The sequence below is a fragment of the Perca fluviatilis genome, chromosome 11 (assembly GCF_010015445.1).
Source record: "Perca fluviatilis chromosome 11, GENO_Pfluv_1.0, whole genome shotgun sequence".
In the NCBI taxonomy this organism is placed as follows: Eukaryota; Metazoa; Chordata; class Actinopteri; order Perciformes; family Percidae; genus Perca; species Perca fluviatilis.
Window position 1 is genome coordinate 17,114,464 of NC_053122.1, and position 16,744 is coordinate 17,131,207.

The window sequence follows — 16,744 nt, forward strand, 5'->3', positions numbered from 1 at the left end:
AATGGAGACTGTGATTTGGATTATTTCATACAACAGATACAAAGCTTAAATAAATCGTTTGTTTAACCGTTTGTGTGATGAATGATCTTGTGGTCAAATTTCAACCAATAAGATCCTTAGCCACCTCTTACCTCACCCTCTGTGTCGTCCTCTCAGGTACTGGGACCCTGGCCCCAGAGCAGACCCCATAGAGGACCAGAAGTATATCTGGGGAGGCTTTGCCTACCTGCAGGACATGATTGAACACGGCATTATCAAGATTCACACAGGCAATGACTGGCCACTCGGCATCTACGTCCAGCAGATGCCATATCCGTGCTATGTAGATGACCTGTAAGTGAACCAGACGTCATGTAATAGCAGATCATTCATTGATTCATTGACAGATCATGCTTTATCCAGAAAATGCTAAATAAATGTTTAGATAAGAAACTAAACTAAACAGAATGTGTGAGAGATGCATTGGAGAACAGCAAAACCTAAATATGAGTGGAAAATCTTGCACACTGTCTAACTAGCAGATGTTTTTTTTAATATAGGTAATACAACATTATGATATAAACAAACTTGATCATTTATAGATATACATGATATTCACTTAAATAAAGTGACAGTGTACTGTAGGTTACATTTTATTTTATATAAAAGCCCTGATTTAAAATCTCCACACTGATTGGCCCCACATTTTACATTACATGACATAGCTGATCTGAATTGGAAGGATCCCCAGATATGCACTCTTTATTATTATTATTATTATTATTATTATTACTATTATTATTATTATTATTATTATTATTAGTAGTAGTAGTAGTAGTATTAGTATATATTCAGGGAACATTTGTACACTTTTCTGTGTATGTGAAGCTGTAATTTATTGACACATTCATTGATTGACTCTCTAACTCACTGATCAACAGTTTGAGTTATAGAATTTCAGTGTTACCCTCTCAAAATGCCAGCACAATCAGGACACGTGTACACAGTGGTGTAGCACCTTAAATGTGTCTATGTGTTATTTTTGATATCCCCACTGGATGGCACCAAAGTCTGACATTTTCAAATCTTACAATCTTTCCCTCTTGAACCCACCTTTTCGATCATTCGGTCTTTCTCACAATGAAATAAGCAAAAAAAGACAAGAAGTAAATGAAATTAAAGCTGCAAGCAGCGATGATGGGCCCTCGCTTCTTGCATCGGGGGGTACTGGCAGACGCAACATCACATGTAGACCACACATTCTAAGTTTCATGTAAATCAGAATAACTTTTGCCAAGATACAACCGTTCATGTTTTAACAGCCACCTACAGGAAGTTGTTCCTCTATAACTTGCGCATTGTTTTAGCTATCAAAATTATTTTGATAACTGTTAGTCACGAGGGTCCACCGAGTCCATATCGGATTGGACTCACAGCCCAGAAGGAGTAGGTTTCCCATACGCGATGTGAATAATTAATAACCAAAATTCTAACAACATCACCTAATGGCCGATTCACTCTACATTTGGCATGGATGCTCAAGCCCCTATGCTGAACAACTGTGTCATGTTTGGTGTCAATCGGAATCAATCTTGGTAAGATACGCAACTTCCCGTTTCAACAGCCCCCTACAGGAAGTTGGTCCTCTGTAACTTCCGCATTGTGTTAGCTATCAAAATTCTTTTGATAACTTTTTGTCATGAGGGTCCACCGAGTCTACGTGCACATTTTTGTGCAGATGGGACTCACGCTCTAGGAGGAGTTAAAAAAAGTATGTTTCGCATCTAAAGGCCGATTGACGCCATATTTGGCACACAGCCTCATTGGCCCATGAGGAACAACTGTCTTAAGTTTTGTGTCCATCGGAATAACCTTGTGCAAGATACAACCGTTCCTGTTTCGACACCCACCTACAGGAAGTTGGTCCTCTGTAACTTGCGCATTTTGTAGCTATTAAAATTGTTTTGATAACTTTTTGTCACGAGGGTCCTCCGAGCGTATATGCCAGTTTTCGTGCCGATCGCACTCACGCCCCCAGGAGTAGTTAGACAGAGGTTTCCCATATATCAATATTTTGCTGATTAATTAAAAAAAATTCAAACAGCGCCATCTAATGGCAGATTGCTGCGGCCATAAGGAACAACCTTGTCAGGTTTCGGGGCAATCGGCTTAATTGTTGTCAAGATAACGCAACTTCCTGTTTAGACAGGAAGTTGCTATAACTTGCGCAATTCTTTCAAAATTCTCTGGATAACTTTTCGTCATGAGGGTCAACAGATACTACCTGCAAAGATTCAAGAAGATTGAAATCACGGCCTAGGACGAGTTTGAAAGAATGTAAAACATCTGAAAAATGGCCGCCTTCCGGTTGGGCGAAGCTAATGAAGGTAAATGGGAAATATGTCCGCAATGATAAGAGCAATATGGGTATTAAATCTGGTGAAGATCGGAGCAACTATGTCCAAGTTAAGGCCTTCCACGCCTTAGGGAGCGCTATGGAGCCCGCTTACAGGTATGGGCCAAATCGCTGTAGAGTCTCGCAAAGCTCCCAGGTGTTTATGTGGGCACCAATTTTTGTGAGTTTTCGTATATATTGAGGCCGTCAAAAATGTGCCAATTAGGGGGCGCTATAGAGCAACCATACCACTCCCAAGCCTAAATGTGTATTCAGATGAAAGAGTTTAATATTCTGCACATGGCTGCAAAATTTTAAGAGTTTTCGTGCATTCTAAAGTCCTCAAACAAGTGTTCGTAAAATGAAAATTTTTGCACGAAAACCAAGATTTCGGAAATTTTGTAATTTTGTAATTTTTTCTAAAAATAGCACCATGGAGTTCAAGGTGAGACCTATGTTCCCTCAAAATATTACCTTATTACTTTTTTCGGAACTAAGGCGCACGTTAGGGGGCGCTATGGAGCCCCCTGGCAACGCCCGAGCCCATTTACTACAGAACTTTGCAATTTTCACCAGTTGTGACATGTGTGCACATTTTTGTGAGTTTTCATGCATGCTAACCCCCTCAAAAATGCGATGAAGGACTCAGAAAAATAATAATCTGACGAAAAACAATAGGTTCCTTCGCACTTTCAGTGCAAGGCACCGTTGGGGCCTTGCACTTTCGTGCTTGGGCCCTAATAATCTAGAGGTTAATATTCCTGTTTGAGAACAAAAGCAGCCATCATACTTCCCATGGGTTTTATGAGGTTTCTCAATCAGGTTTTGGGGTCACATCCTTACTTTTTTTCTCTCTTCGCTCCTCTCTTCTCCTCCAGCTTCATGATCACACTGAACCGCTGCTTTCCCATGTTCATGGTGCTGGCCTGGATCTACTCTGTGTCCATGACTGTGAAGAGCATTGTGCTGGAGAAGGAGCTGCGCCTCAAAGAGACCCTCAAAGCCATGGGGGTGAACAACGGAGTCATTTGGTACACAGCTTTCGTCGACAGCTTCATCATGATGACTGCAAGTACGGCGCTGCTCACCTCTATCGTCATGGTGAGAAAACAGGATAGAGAAGGTGAAAGAAGGAGGCCATGTTGATAGAGAAACTAGGGTCAAGTCAAATTTGCTGGTTTGGAGGGTTAAAGTTTTGTAGCATACAATAATGCCCTCTTGTGGATGAGTTTAAAAAGCTCTATTCATCTATTCATGAAGAGAAGTGTTTTACTCATGTAGTTGAACTGACTCGGTTTGTTAACAGCAGTGTTTTGATCTTTAAGTGAAAATCTCCTCAATAAAATCACACATATATCTTTTTTTTCTGTCAGGGTGGAAAGGTGCTGAATTACAGCAATCCCATCCTGGTCTTCTTTTTCCTGCTGACTTTCACCGTTGCCACCATCATGCAGTGTTTTCTGATGAGTGTGTTCTTCAACAAGGCCAACCTGGCAGCCGCCTGCAGCGGCATAATCTACTTCACCCTCTATCTGCCGCATATCCTCTGCTCTGCCTGGCAGGACCGCATCACCAAGAACATGAAGTTGGCTGCTGTATGTTTATTTTGTGTGTGTGACGTATTTAACATAAATCGCATATATACTGTTTAAGCACCATCATTTGCAAGTGTAGAGAGTATTTAATCTAATTTCATGTTTTTAAGGGAGATCACATAAAATATCACAACACAAACTTTTCATCAAAAGTACGACAATATAGGCAGCAAGGACAACCGATGTATACCATTGTTTTAACCACTAGTATTGCCTAAGACAAATCATTTTGCAGTATTATTTCTTTATGTAGATATTCTGCAATGTATGCATCCCCCTGCTTCTCTAGAGCTTGCTGTCTCCAGTGGCCTTTGGCTTCGGCACAGAGTACCTGTCGCGGTATGAGGAGCAGGGTTTGGGTCTGCAGTGGAACAACATCATGACCAGCCCGTTAGAGAAAGACACCTACTCCTTCCTCACCTCCATCCTGATGATGGTGTTTGATGCTGTCCTCTATGCCGTCCTGGCCTGGTATCTGGATAATGTCTTCCCAGGTTGGGCTGCTAATATACTGAATAATTTACTTATTTATTTATTTATATATATTTTTTTCGATTTACAGCATTTTACCTCTTTATAGATACCACAAGTTTATTACACTGAGGATTATATCAAATTTCTCCTCCACAGGACAGTATGGGGTTGGTCGACCATTCTACTTCCCATTTCAGTCCTTATACTGGCAAACATCTGCACCCTCACACATAGAAATGGCTGCTCAAGGTTAGTATCACTGACTCTAAAATCTCTTACATGCCTCATAGGTGAGGAGCAGCCCTGTGACTAGAGGTTTGTCACTCTACTCAGTTTTGCACATAAAAACCTGAGCGAATGCCTGCCCCTTTACTTTTTGCCAAAAAATAACTGCTCTCCGGAAAAGCTTAGAATTCCTGCTGGAAGATTGTAGTTCTATTGGAAATGTCAATATACGGTTTATAATGAGTTGAGACGCCTATGAGAAAGAGTTTCTCCCTTGCCCCCTCCAAGACTCCCAGAGCAGGAAATGAGTCAGCAACTTGGTAGAAGACAGTTCAGTAGAGTGCAATCTTGTCTGCACAGGGTCTGAAACCATCCTATCCAACAAATTAATATTTGAATTAAGAAAAAAGCAAGTTTTCTTAGAACCTCCAGAGGAAAATAAAAATTAACAAAATCAATTTGTAACTGCTGCTCTAGACCTTAGATCCAAATTAGCATTTTATCATATTTCATAAACATCTCATATCAAGCAGTAATAAGCAAAAACAGATAAGCAGGGTGCAAGTTTCCATCTAATTCCCATACAAGCCATGTACCTGCAGGATGAGAGTGCACAACATCTCCTCTGGTTAACATTTCACACTGATGGCATTAACGTGCAAGAAACATGGTAACCATCAATAGCAACATACACATACACGCCACATTGTAGTCCACTGTGAGAGGGGAACTTTTCACATGTGCTAGAGAGAACTTTACCAAACACATCCTAACTGTCTTCTTCAGATCCTGAGAAACCTGAACCAGACAACGTTGAGAAGGATGTTGAGGGCAGGAGCACCCCAGAGACATACACCTGTAATGGTTCAGCCAGCAGGAAAGCCTGTAAGCACCAAAGTAAGAGGGATCAACTGGAGAGAGAGAGGGAGCTGCTGAAACGACAAGAGAAAACACTAGTCCAGGAGGAGGAGTGTCAGGACTTAGGAAGGGAAGGTGAGGACACAAATACAGAGCAAGCAGTAACTGAAAGAAGGACTAACTGGAGACTGGAAAGTGACACCTCACTGCATGTGGGGAACACACTGAGGACATCTGGTGGACAGGAAGGGTAACTCATCACACCTGGATCTACAAAACAGAAAGGGAACAGCACATCAAAGAGATTAGGCAATACTAAGGGGCAAAACAAAGAAAAGGTGGGGTTGTGTCCATAATAATTATGATTCAGAAGAGTAACTGGCAACTATTGCTATTAGGGAGACTGCAAGTTTGTTGTTGCATGTAAAACATAATCCAGAGTAGGAGTTTGAGATTACTGGACAACCTTTATCAAACGTGATAAAATCTTCAAACCTTTCTATTGTTAATTGCACCAGGCCTCAATTAAGCTAGTGATAGGAAGGGAAAGAAATATTTACAGTAATCGCATGTGATAGTCTAGTTATATCCATAAATTGATGGACTTAAACATTTTTCTTTTTATGTGTTTTTTGTTTCACAGTCTTTTCATTTCTATTAGCTATTGAGCAATTATATAATCAATATGCATCTATAAAGGTGTCTGTGAAGGATCTCAGTCATCCAGGTCATAGTTATCCATGCCAAGGTTAAACTCAAGGCCAACTGGATTTGGTTAAAGGTGCTCTGAAGACTCGATGAGACTCAGTTCTGACTGAACAGAAGGTAAATACCAAAAAATAGATAAATAACTGGGTTTTTCCGTACCATTCAGAGAGAACTGAAGAAGTCTCTCGAATGAGAGACAAAACGTCTTCGGAGCACCTTTAACCAAGTCCAATTGCCCTTGAGTTTAACCCTTCCCTGGATATCTATAAAAGTGTTAATTTTGTCTTTTTGTTTTCCCATGCAGGCCAGTTGTTCTTCGAGACCGACCCATTGGGCCTGGTGATGGGGGTGCAGATTCAGGACCTGGTGAAGGTGTTTGATGGAAGTTCTCGTCCAGCTGTCAACTGTCTCAGCATCAATTTCTATGAAGGCCAGATCACATCCTTCTTGGGGCACAACGGCGCTGGAAAAACCACCACTATGTAAGCTAGAAATAAATTGTTACAAGTTCCAAATCTCTTTAATCACACAGTGGAGTAAAGGTTCAGTCTCAAAAGATGTACAGTACATACAATCAACCAATCACCCAATCAATCAATCAATCAATCAATCAATCAATCAATCAATCCATCAATCCATCAATCCATCAATCAAATGTTAGAACACTTTAAAACAACCAAAGTTGACCAAAGGGCTGTACAGAAGAATATATAAAGACATAAAGTGCATAACTCATACAGGCATACAATACAAACAGAATACAAATAAAACAAGTTAAGAGACATAAAATAAGAGAAGACAGACATGCAGTTTAACGAGAGGTGGGTTTTAAGATGAGATTTAAAGGTCCCATGACATGCTGCTCTTTGGATGCTTTTATATAGGCCTCAGTGGTCCCCTAATATTGTATCTGAAGTCTCTCTCCCGAAATTCAGCCTTGGTGCAGAATTACAGCCACTAGAGCCAGTCCCACAATGAGCTTTCCTTAGTATGTGCCATTTCTGTATCTGTAGCTATTGAGGAAGAGAGGGGGGGGGGCAAGGTGGGGGCGTGGCCTTGACCAACTGCCACTTTGCAATTCTCTGGGCGAGCAAAGCAGAGAAAGGGGAGGTAACCTTGCTCCTTATGACCTCATAAGGAGCAAGATTCCAGATCGGCCCATTCACACAAGGCAGAGCAGGATACCCAAAGCTCGGTTTACACCTATCGCCATTTCTAACCCCTGGGGGACCATAGGCAGGCTGGGGGAATGCATATTAATGTTAAAAAAACTCTGAAATTTTCATGCCATGGGACCTTTAAAAACACAATGAAGAGGCCTGTCTAATGGGCAGAGGACGATCGTGCTTGTGATAAAATAACAAGAAGAGAGTTATATGCAGGCTTAGAGGTTGGCTGGTTCATATATCTATTAAACAATTCTTGCAAGGTGAGGATTTTCTGAAGATCCTAGCACAAAGTTGGCAACCCCTGTGTCATGGCATTGGTCTTGTATGTGCTTCTGCTCCGTCCAGGTCCATCCTGACTGGCCTGTTCCCTCCGACATCTGGCACAGCCTACATTAATGGAAGTGACATAAGGACTGACATGGACACCGTCCGCTCCTCCATGGGGATGTGCCCTCAGTACAACATCCTCTTCAAACAGTGAGTTACATTAAAGACGCTGCTGACAGGATTGGAGTCACTTCAGTGCAAATATGCATGAAAGTCGAAACACTAACACTAACATGCATACAGTTATTCCAAGATGTACTGCGAAAAAAAAGCAAAATAAGAAAGCAACAGACTTTGTTCAAATCAATGCACATTCTTCAAACATCGGCTTTGACAGCAGTTGCTGAAAGCCAGAGTTACTGATGCATTTTCCCGTCCAGACTTTCCCAGCTTTTAAAGCAACCACTCAAAAAACTGTCAACATTGTTTTTTACACTCTTCCTCTGTAAAATACTTTATTGCCACTGCCCTGTTTGTGTTCCAGTCTCACAGTGGAAGAGCACATCCTGTTCTACTCACTGCTGAAGGGTCGGACTCAGGAGGAGGCGGAGAGGGAGGTCGAGGACATGCTGGTGGACCTCGGGCTGCCTCACAAGAGAGACGACGAGGCTCAAAACCTCTCAGGTGGACCACTTGTTTCTCTGTGTTTGTTAAAGTGAGCAAGAGATGATTTCATTCATTCCTCTATCATCGTTTCTGCTCTGAACAATTGCATCTCACACCCTCTGCAGGCGGTATGCAGAGGAAACTGTCAGTTGCCATGGCGTTCGTTGGAGGATCAAAGGTCGTGATCCTGGACGAACCCACCTCAGGAGTGGACCCCTATTCCAGGAGATCAATTTGGGACCTCCTACTAAAATACCGGACTGGTAAAAATGCCACTGCCGAAAAGTCTCAATTAACCCATTAGTCTCCCCATTTTAGCTCCCAGGTCAATATTTTACCCCTTTAGATTAATATTTTACCCCACCAGTACACATGTCACCCCTAAGGTCCACTTTTTACTGCTACACTGAAGACACTGAAGAATGAAATTAAATCCTTTGCAGCTTTACAGCTCTCCTGAGGCACTTGAATTAAGTAGTTAACTGATCAAATGGAAAAATTCAGCTACACTGCTACAACAAAAGCAAAAATTGCTGTCACAAAATCAATAATCTGTTGGCAAAGGCACTTTAAAGTTATGGTAATTTATACTTTTTGTTCATCTAGAATGGGCCCATTTGATTCAAATGTCAAATGTCAATAAAAAAGGACTTTATTAAAAGTTTGACCCTTTGTGCAGGCCGGACAGTGATTCTGTCCACTCATCACATGGATGAGGCCGACCTGTTGAGTGACCGCATCGCCATCATCTCCAAAGGACAACTCCACTGTTGCGGATCTCCCCTCTTCCTCAAGAACAGTTTTGGAGTTGGTTTCTATTTGACACTTGTACGGCGGATGAAGGATCTCAAGAAGAAGGAGGTAAGCTTGATCTTTTACAAAAATCAGCCAGAGCCCCATTTTCTTTGCACTGTCTGTTTATTCTTCATAATCGGTTTCAAAAGCAGACAAAGGAGAGTGCCCGCTTTTCTTACGTCAACGTTTGAGTTTCCTTGCAGGATTTTTTGAATTTTTAAAGGTGTTTTTGCTTTGCGGTTTTCCATCAGAATGATTGTGACTGTGCCTCAGACTGCTCCTGTGCCTGCTCCATCTGCACCAGTTACAAAGATCAGTCTCAGAACCAGTCCCAGCAAATAGACAGAGCTCTGGATGGTAAGTGTACACTGCTGTGCATGTGTTCTTCTAACTTATAGAGAAACATCTTTAGATTTAGACCCTGTGAGTAAGGGGCATTTGTAGAAAGTTTGGACATTTTGACTAGTCCTTTTTTATTCTTTTCTTATGAAGAGCTGTTTAAGGGGGGTTTAGGGAATCCTATAACTAGGGAATTAGGGTTAGGCTTGGTTTCACACATTAAGTATTTCTCTATGTATAATTAACCATTATGATGAAATAAGCAACAATCAAAGTTCAATGGCAGAAAAAAAACATCCTTTAATAATTACTAACAAAGAGTTTAACATTTAATCCTCATTGGTGTATGGAAGATTGTGACATCAGCAAACCCCCGGCCCCCACTCCCCATGGTTTTCCCTATCGCTCATATTGAGATCTGTTTTAAGGGGCCCCTTTAAATCGATGAAGGTCCTTACAAGTATATCAGTACAAACCTGTGTGTGAATGTCAGTGTGCACTAGTTGATATTCTCATGGCTGGCCTACTTAACCAAGTTGTAAAACAGATACAGAAACAGAACACACCATTTTCTCACATTTATAATTCAGTGTTGATATTGACCCATGTGCCTTTTCCTCCTAACTCTGCCTAAGGAGACTGTATTTTAGATGCAATGATTCAAGCACAAATTTCCTCATGCCTTTTAGTGCTTGAATAATGGTGTTGTTTTTTTTTGTTTCTGGCATAATAAGCAGTTACCCTTCTTTAGTCCTTTTCTTGGTTTCTGCTATTTTTGGGAATATTTTACTTTTAACTACACTACTCCATAACTGATGATTTTCCATCTTCTTCCCAGGAGATATAGACAGCATCACTAGCCTCATCCACCACCACGTCCCCGAAGCCACATTGATCGAGATGATTGGCCAGGAGTTGACCTATCTGCTCCCTAGTAAGGGCTTCAAACATCGAGCGTATGCCAGCCTGTTTAGGGAGCTGGAGGAGACGCTTGCTGACATGGGCCTCAGCAGCTTTGGCATCTCTGATACATCACTAGAGGAGGTAGGGACATCTCCTGCTGTCTCCGTCTGTTGACATCACCAACAACTTGTGTGGTGTTTAATGCTGCATTTACACTGCCTGTAAAAGATGCTTAAAAGAGCTTCCAGGATATAACACCAGCTTTCAACTTGGGAAGTTGCTTTTATAATTTATATTAGATTTACAGTATCAGCTTTGTGAATTCTGATTTCATCAACAAGAAAACACCCATAGTTAGGTTAAAGAAATTGTTTTAATTTGAACCAAAACATAAATAAGATAATAACTTTTACAATTACAAAGCAGAACTCAGCAACCACTTAAATATGTTCAGTGGATGACTCTACAATCTAAGTCTCGCCTGCTGTACACTGTTAAAAGTCAACATCTTTACAAATAATCTTTTTTTTTCTTTAGTCTATTACTGCGTCCATTCAGTTTTGTTTTCTTGAAACATTATTTGATTATTTCAGTGTTTCCTATACAGATCCATTTGATTATCCATGGCTACGATAAATGGCAACATCCTGGTATGAATCTGAAGCCGGGGACCTTTATTGCATCCCTCTCCCTAAATTCCTGTTTTCTATCTACTATCGCTAGGCATATAGGCATACAATGTCAAATTAATAAATAAATTTCCCATAAATGAGTCAGTATTTTGAATCATACATAAATAATAAGCCAGGTTACTGCATTAGAAAAAAGTTGATTTGTATTGGAAACAGGTTGAAGTTATCACAGTTATGTTTTTTTTTACTGGGATCTTTAAGTTTAATAAAGTCAAAATAAAAAATTTATGTTATCTTACTTTTGAACTTAAAGGAAGACGCGTGAAAAGTTTTGAAAGTTTAGGTTGTTCATTTCTTTCTTTCCAGATCTTCATAAAGGTCACTGCCGATGGAGAAGCAGCGAATAATGCCTCCCCTCCTGGTAAATACCACCACTGATATTCAACATGGCCTTTTCCGGGAATTGAATCTCTGACCCGCTGCCATTTCTCTCTAATGTGCTGGGAATGTCTCACATCTGTTTTTATTGCTGCTGTTATTGTTGTTAGTTCCCTAACTTTAACTTTAGCTACTTGTCTTGTATTTACATGTGGTGTGATGCATCATTTGTCAGTTTTAACACCCTAGTTTATGTGTGTTGTTTGTGTCTCACCCGTGCACTCCCACCTCTAGAACAGTGGACGTTACAGCGGATAAAAAGCGACAGCAAAGTTGGTGTAGAGGGAGATGAAGGTCAGAGACTTGAAAGCCGAAAGGAATTCTGGCAATTTAAGCTTTTTCATTGAATCTACTATGAGATGTGAACCTTTTGAATATGATCCTATGAAGTATAATCACAGAAAAGTACACTATTCTGACATTTAAAATGCTTTTCTATGGCCAATTTAATGGCATTAATTATAGAAAGCCTCACACATCTGGTACTCCAAGCAGTTTAAGTGATCCATGTCTGGAATCTAGAGCATGTGCTCTGCTTGTACAGTTAAAAACAAAGCAGGGATTATGCTGTATTCTTATTTAAAAAAAAATTCTGTTTGCTCTTTTTTAGCACAGCTCTGCTTTAAATTCAAATGCATACATGTACTCACGTTTATGATTTGCCAGCTGCATAGAACAAATCAGAAACCTCAGATGAATTTACCGCTGCCTCTCGAGCAAATGCTTTGTCGTCTATAGATATGTAGAGAACTTACCACGTTTCCTTTCTGATCACAGAACATAATGGTGTGATGCAGAATAATGGCATTACCCATGGTGCATCAGACAACAGTGCAGGAAAGGGCTCCAGGCAGGTGAAAGGGGCCTCTCTGACCTTAAAGCAGTTCCATGCGCTACTAGTGAAGAGGTTTCACCACGCCATAAGAAGCCAGAAAGACTTCCTGGCACAGGTACAGGGACGCAGTGATGGGGGGATTGATGGTTTACTGTTGACATGAAGGATTGACAGCTGCATTATGTGATGTATGGGCTGATTGCAGACTGGGAGTTGTGAATATTTCTTTATAATTGTAACCTCGGTAGCAGATGAGTGTATGTTATTAAATTAGATCTAGTAAAAAGTGTAATGCATAGACAAATGTGTGAGTATACATCTTGTTTGTAATTATATTAATGGTGTATATATTGTTTATGATAGACTTGTATTTTTGGGGATTTCAGATCGTCCTTCCTGCCAGTTTTGTCCTAATAGCTCTGATCTTCACGAAAGTCGTTCCTCCATTTGGAGAATATCCAAGTCTGACTCTGACCCCCTGGATGTACGGACAACAGTTCACCTTCTTCAGGTCAGACCCATACTGTATAGGCAGTTCTCCAAGACACTAGCTTTAGACAAACCACAAACCATCAGTAATGTATCACATAAACACTAGGTACCTGACGGATTGGTGGTGATTATATTGCTTATATTTTTTTCAGTCAGTGGCTTTAACTTGATTTTCTCCTTTACATTTTCTCATCTCTATTTAGTAACGAGCAACCGTTTGACCCCAAAATGAAACGCTTCACCGAGCGCTTACTGAACAGACCAGGCCTGGGGACACGCTGCATGGAAGGAGAGCCACTAGAGTGAGTATCAGGGTTATTGATAGGACATGACAAAATATTACCATTACACGAGTACATCTCCTTTTCAGAATTCAACATGACTGGTACAGAAGTCCTGCAACATGCATTTAAACATTTGGAGTTCGTGCAGACTGAGAACATTTAAATAAAATGCTGAATTCTTACCTGCTGATATTAACCTCATCTGAAAATGCTACTGAAATTTGAACATCCAGTATACTTTCACATTATCATTAAAGCACCACATAGCTGGCGACATATCTTTTTCCATTGCTTCACTTATCTCCCCACAGAATGCCCTGTAGTAACAGCACATCAGAGTGGGAGAATCCTGACATCTCTCCTGTGGTCAGCAACATCTTACAGAGTCCTGAGTGGAACCAGAGAAACCCGTCTCCTTCCTGCCAGTGCAGCACCAGTAAGAAGCTCACCATGATGCCCATCTGTCCCATCGGAGCAGGAGGCCCGCCCCCTCGCCAACGGATCGAGGCCACGGGAGACACGATGCTGGACCTGACAAACAGGAACATCTCTGACTACCTGGTTAAAACCTACCCCAGTCTCATCAGAACCAGGTGGGTTTAAATGTAATTTACATCAGCATTTAATTTATACAAACAGGAGGGATTGAAGAAGATGTTAAAACCCTCAAAGGGCTTAAAAACATGTCTCAAACCAAACAACAAAGTGGTTTAAGGTGTCAGAAAAGAATATGTCTTCAAAACTCTACAGATGAAGTTGCAACAAACAAAATAAACATATTATAAAAATGCCATAAACAAGCTGATTGCATTGAATTCTTTTGGTATGACCACTTTTTTAACACATGATTGACCTCTATTTAATTCAATTCTGTGTTTCATTTCACAGTTTGAAGAGCAAATACTGGGTTAATGAACAAAGGTAACAATTTGTGCTTTATTATTGTCAGTCTCAGTCTCCCTCTTGAGTAGTCGATGCAGGATACTGAAATGTTCTCTGTCCGCAGATATGGAGGTCTGTCAATAGGAGGACAGCTTCCCATCCTGGATGTTAACCCCGAAGACATCCAGGATGCTTTCCACCAACTGGGAAAAATGCTCAACATCACAGCGGTACTCACAGTTTTTTGTTTTGTTCATGTGCGTATTGTGTAAAGTTATTCAAGTTAGTTTATATGAACATTTTCTTTCACAGGGTTACTATTCTGGACTTGCACTGAGGGAGACTGGTCCTTTCTTACGATACATGGAAAGTGAATTCAATATAAAGGTATGTGTAGGATGGATAGATATGGATACTTATGAATGTATTGCCATTCTTGTTTAATTCTGGACAATCAAAAAAAAAAAAAAAAAAATAAAATAATTTATTAATAAAAAAAAAAAAAAAAAAAAATTTCTTAAAAAAAAAAAAAAAAAAAAAACATTTCCCCTTTTATCTATAAAAAAATTTTGAAAAAAAAAAATTTTTTTGTGGAGTTTGGCATCACCGCCATCAACCACCCCCTAAACCTCACCAAAGAGCAGCTTTCTGAGGTCACAGTGTGAGTGTTACTCTTATCCTTATTTATTATGTTTAAAAATGCATTTTACCTCTTTCTTTGAACATAAAAAAATACAATTATTATAAACGATATGTTAACAAAGACATTCACATATATACACACTTTTACCTACCTATACTCACTGTACTTGAATTTAAAGTAAATAAAAGCTTATGCAGGGGAGATAGGAAACTCAAAGAAAGACAAACAGAATTACATTTAATAAAAATGAATGAGGCACAGAAAGGCTACTACAAAAAAAAACAAATGAGAAGAAGAGAAAGTGAACAGTTACCTTATTTGAGTTGTCCGACAGTCAACACTGTATATTCCAACTAACTACATATTTATACTTACAAGAGTCTAGTATTTGTTTAGTGTTGTGTAGTCCGAGTTTGTGAAGAGACATATATTCTGGAATTCTATTTAATTTAATTTTATTATTATTTTCTACATTGAGCAGTTACAACTCTCACTCTGACATTTTAACACCAGTTTCCCAGTTTTTAAAATATTATTATATATATATATAATATTATTAACTGATATTCATAAATCCAGATCATTATTAGAAACAAGTTTACATAACCTTATCTTAAGATGATTTAAAGTAAATTATAGATGTGATTTTACACTTAAAAAAAAAAAAAATCCCTTCCACATGTGTACTACATGTGTACATTAATGTCTCAGTTTTATTTTTTGCCATGACATGTTATTTGGATTTAGCTTCAAGCATTTTGATATGGATTCTTTTTTTTCTCTGTAATGGCACTATCACAATTTGCAAATACTTTATGCACACTTTATCTGCTTCTTCCCTCAGGTTGACCACTTCAGTAGACGCCGTGGTGGCGATCTGTGTTATTTTCGCCATGTCCTTCATCCCTGCCAGCTTCGTCCTCTACCTCATCCAGGAGCGTGCGACCAAGGCCAAGCACCTGCAGTTTGTCAGCGGGGTCAGCCCTTCAGTGTACTGGGTAGCCAACTTCTTCTGGGACATGGTAAGTCAAGCAAGGTTGGAGTCAAAATAAATTATGCTTTATCTTAATGTTGAAATTGATGAAAGATTTTTCCAGTTTCCAAATCATTTTAAGCCATTAAACGTTTATTTATTTATTTATAGATGTTGTGGATTCTTATGTTTTACATCTGGTAGTTTTTGTATATTAATAGGTATTTCTGTTTATTATCACATGTGAATGGTTTATTTCTCCTTTAGGTTAACTACTCTCTCAGCACTGCAATGGTGGTTGGCATTTTCATGGCTTTTGATAAAAAGTGTTACACATCACCATCCAACCTGCCAGCACTGATAACACTGCTTCTACTGTATGGGTAAGACTTTGCTTAGTTTAATTTGGTTCAGTGTTGTTTTTCACTTAAAATAATAAAAACAATAAAATACAAAGAGGATATGAAAAGGTGACACAGTTATAGTGTGAGAGCACCCAAAGGTCCTTATTAGGATATTCCACCTCTAAACAAAAAAACAAAGAGGAGCTTATTAATAACCCAATTCAATAACAAGTAAATTCACAGAACAAAAAGAACAAAATGCAATACAATACATACAAATGACAAATAAATGACCTTCATGACATGAAGGGAGGTGAAAAACAACAGTCAGATAATAACTGCTATGACTGGGATTGTTTTTTGAAATATTCCTCTTTTCTCTAATTTATAGGTGGTCGGTGACGCCCATGATGTACCCCATGTCCTATATATTCAACATCCCAAGTACTGCATATGTGTCTCTGTCCTGCATCAACCTGTTCATAGGCATCAATACCAGCGCCATCACCTTCATTCTGGAGCTTTTTGAAAACAATCAGGTAACAGCATATAGATAATAAAACATCGCAAGAAAAAACTAAACTTTCAACACACAGCTGAGACAATTTTTTCTGTTAACATTAATTATTCTGAAAGGTTCTTAGGGCACTAGAGACGGGGTCATTATGTTCCCAGCAGGGGCGATTCTAGGATCAGGCCTTTAGGGGGGTGACACGGATACAGTGCCTTGCAAAAGTGTTAACCCCCACTGCTAAATCAGTAATTTCATTAGTCGATAATCTGTGAGCTAGCTACTGAACAATTTTAGTTGCTTACATTTTAATATGTGTTCTAATCTGGCCATGCAT

General features: G+C 39.6%; 1 protein-coding gene across 1 annotated transcript in view; it reads left to right on the plus strand.

The window, feature by feature from the left end:
• The window catches only part of LOC120568298 (retinal-specific phospholipid-transporting ATPase ABCA4-like), a 42,277-nt gene that overhangs the window by 17,194 nt on the left and 8,339 nt on the right, over positions 1 to 16,744 (plus strand). Inside the window, exons 14-39 of the mRNA XM_039815706.1 lie at positions 157 to 333; positions 3,253 to 3,475; positions 3,748 to 3,969; positions 4,259 to 4,463; positions 4,600 to 4,692; positions 5,455 to 5,661; positions 6,539 to 6,716; positions 7,749 to 7,880; positions 8,215 to 8,354; positions 8,462 to 8,599; positions 9,016 to 9,197; positions 9,383 to 9,488; positions 10,309 to 10,514; positions 11,372 to 11,426; positions 11,678 to 11,737; positions 12,221 to 12,393; positions 12,665 to 12,789; positions 12,974 to 13,072; positions 13,366 to 13,647; positions 13,943 to 13,975; positions 14,061 to 14,166; positions 14,249 to 14,367; positions 14,481 to 14,597; positions 15,424 to 15,601; positions 15,820 to 15,935; positions 16,288 to 16,435. Of these exons, the coding sequence (XP_039671640.1) occupies positions 157 to 333; positions 3,253 to 3,475; positions 3,748 to 3,969; positions 4,259 to 4,463; positions 4,600 to 4,692; positions 5,455 to 5,661; positions 6,539 to 6,716; positions 7,749 to 7,880; positions 8,215 to 8,354; positions 8,462 to 8,599; positions 9,016 to 9,197; positions 9,383 to 9,488; positions 10,309 to 10,514; positions 11,372 to 11,426; positions 11,678 to 11,737; positions 12,221 to 12,393; positions 12,665 to 12,789; positions 12,974 to 13,072; positions 13,366 to 13,647; positions 13,943 to 13,975; positions 14,061 to 14,166; positions 14,249 to 14,367; positions 14,481 to 14,597; positions 15,424 to 15,601; positions 15,820 to 15,935; positions 16,288 to 16,435 (3,820 nt within the window). The remainder of the gene's footprint in view (positions 1 to 156; positions 334 to 3,252; positions 3,476 to 3,747; positions 3,970 to 4,258; positions 4,464 to 4,599; positions 4,693 to 5,454; positions 5,662 to 6,538; positions 6,717 to 7,748; positions 7,881 to 8,214; positions 8,355 to 8,461; positions 8,600 to 9,015; positions 9,198 to 9,382; positions 9,489 to 10,308; positions 10,515 to 11,371; positions 11,427 to 11,677; positions 11,738 to 12,220; positions 12,394 to 12,664; positions 12,790 to 12,973; positions 13,073 to 13,365; positions 13,648 to 13,942; positions 13,976 to 14,060; positions 14,167 to 14,248; positions 14,368 to 14,480; positions 14,598 to 15,423; positions 15,602 to 15,819; positions 15,936 to 16,287; positions 16,436 to 16,744) is intronic.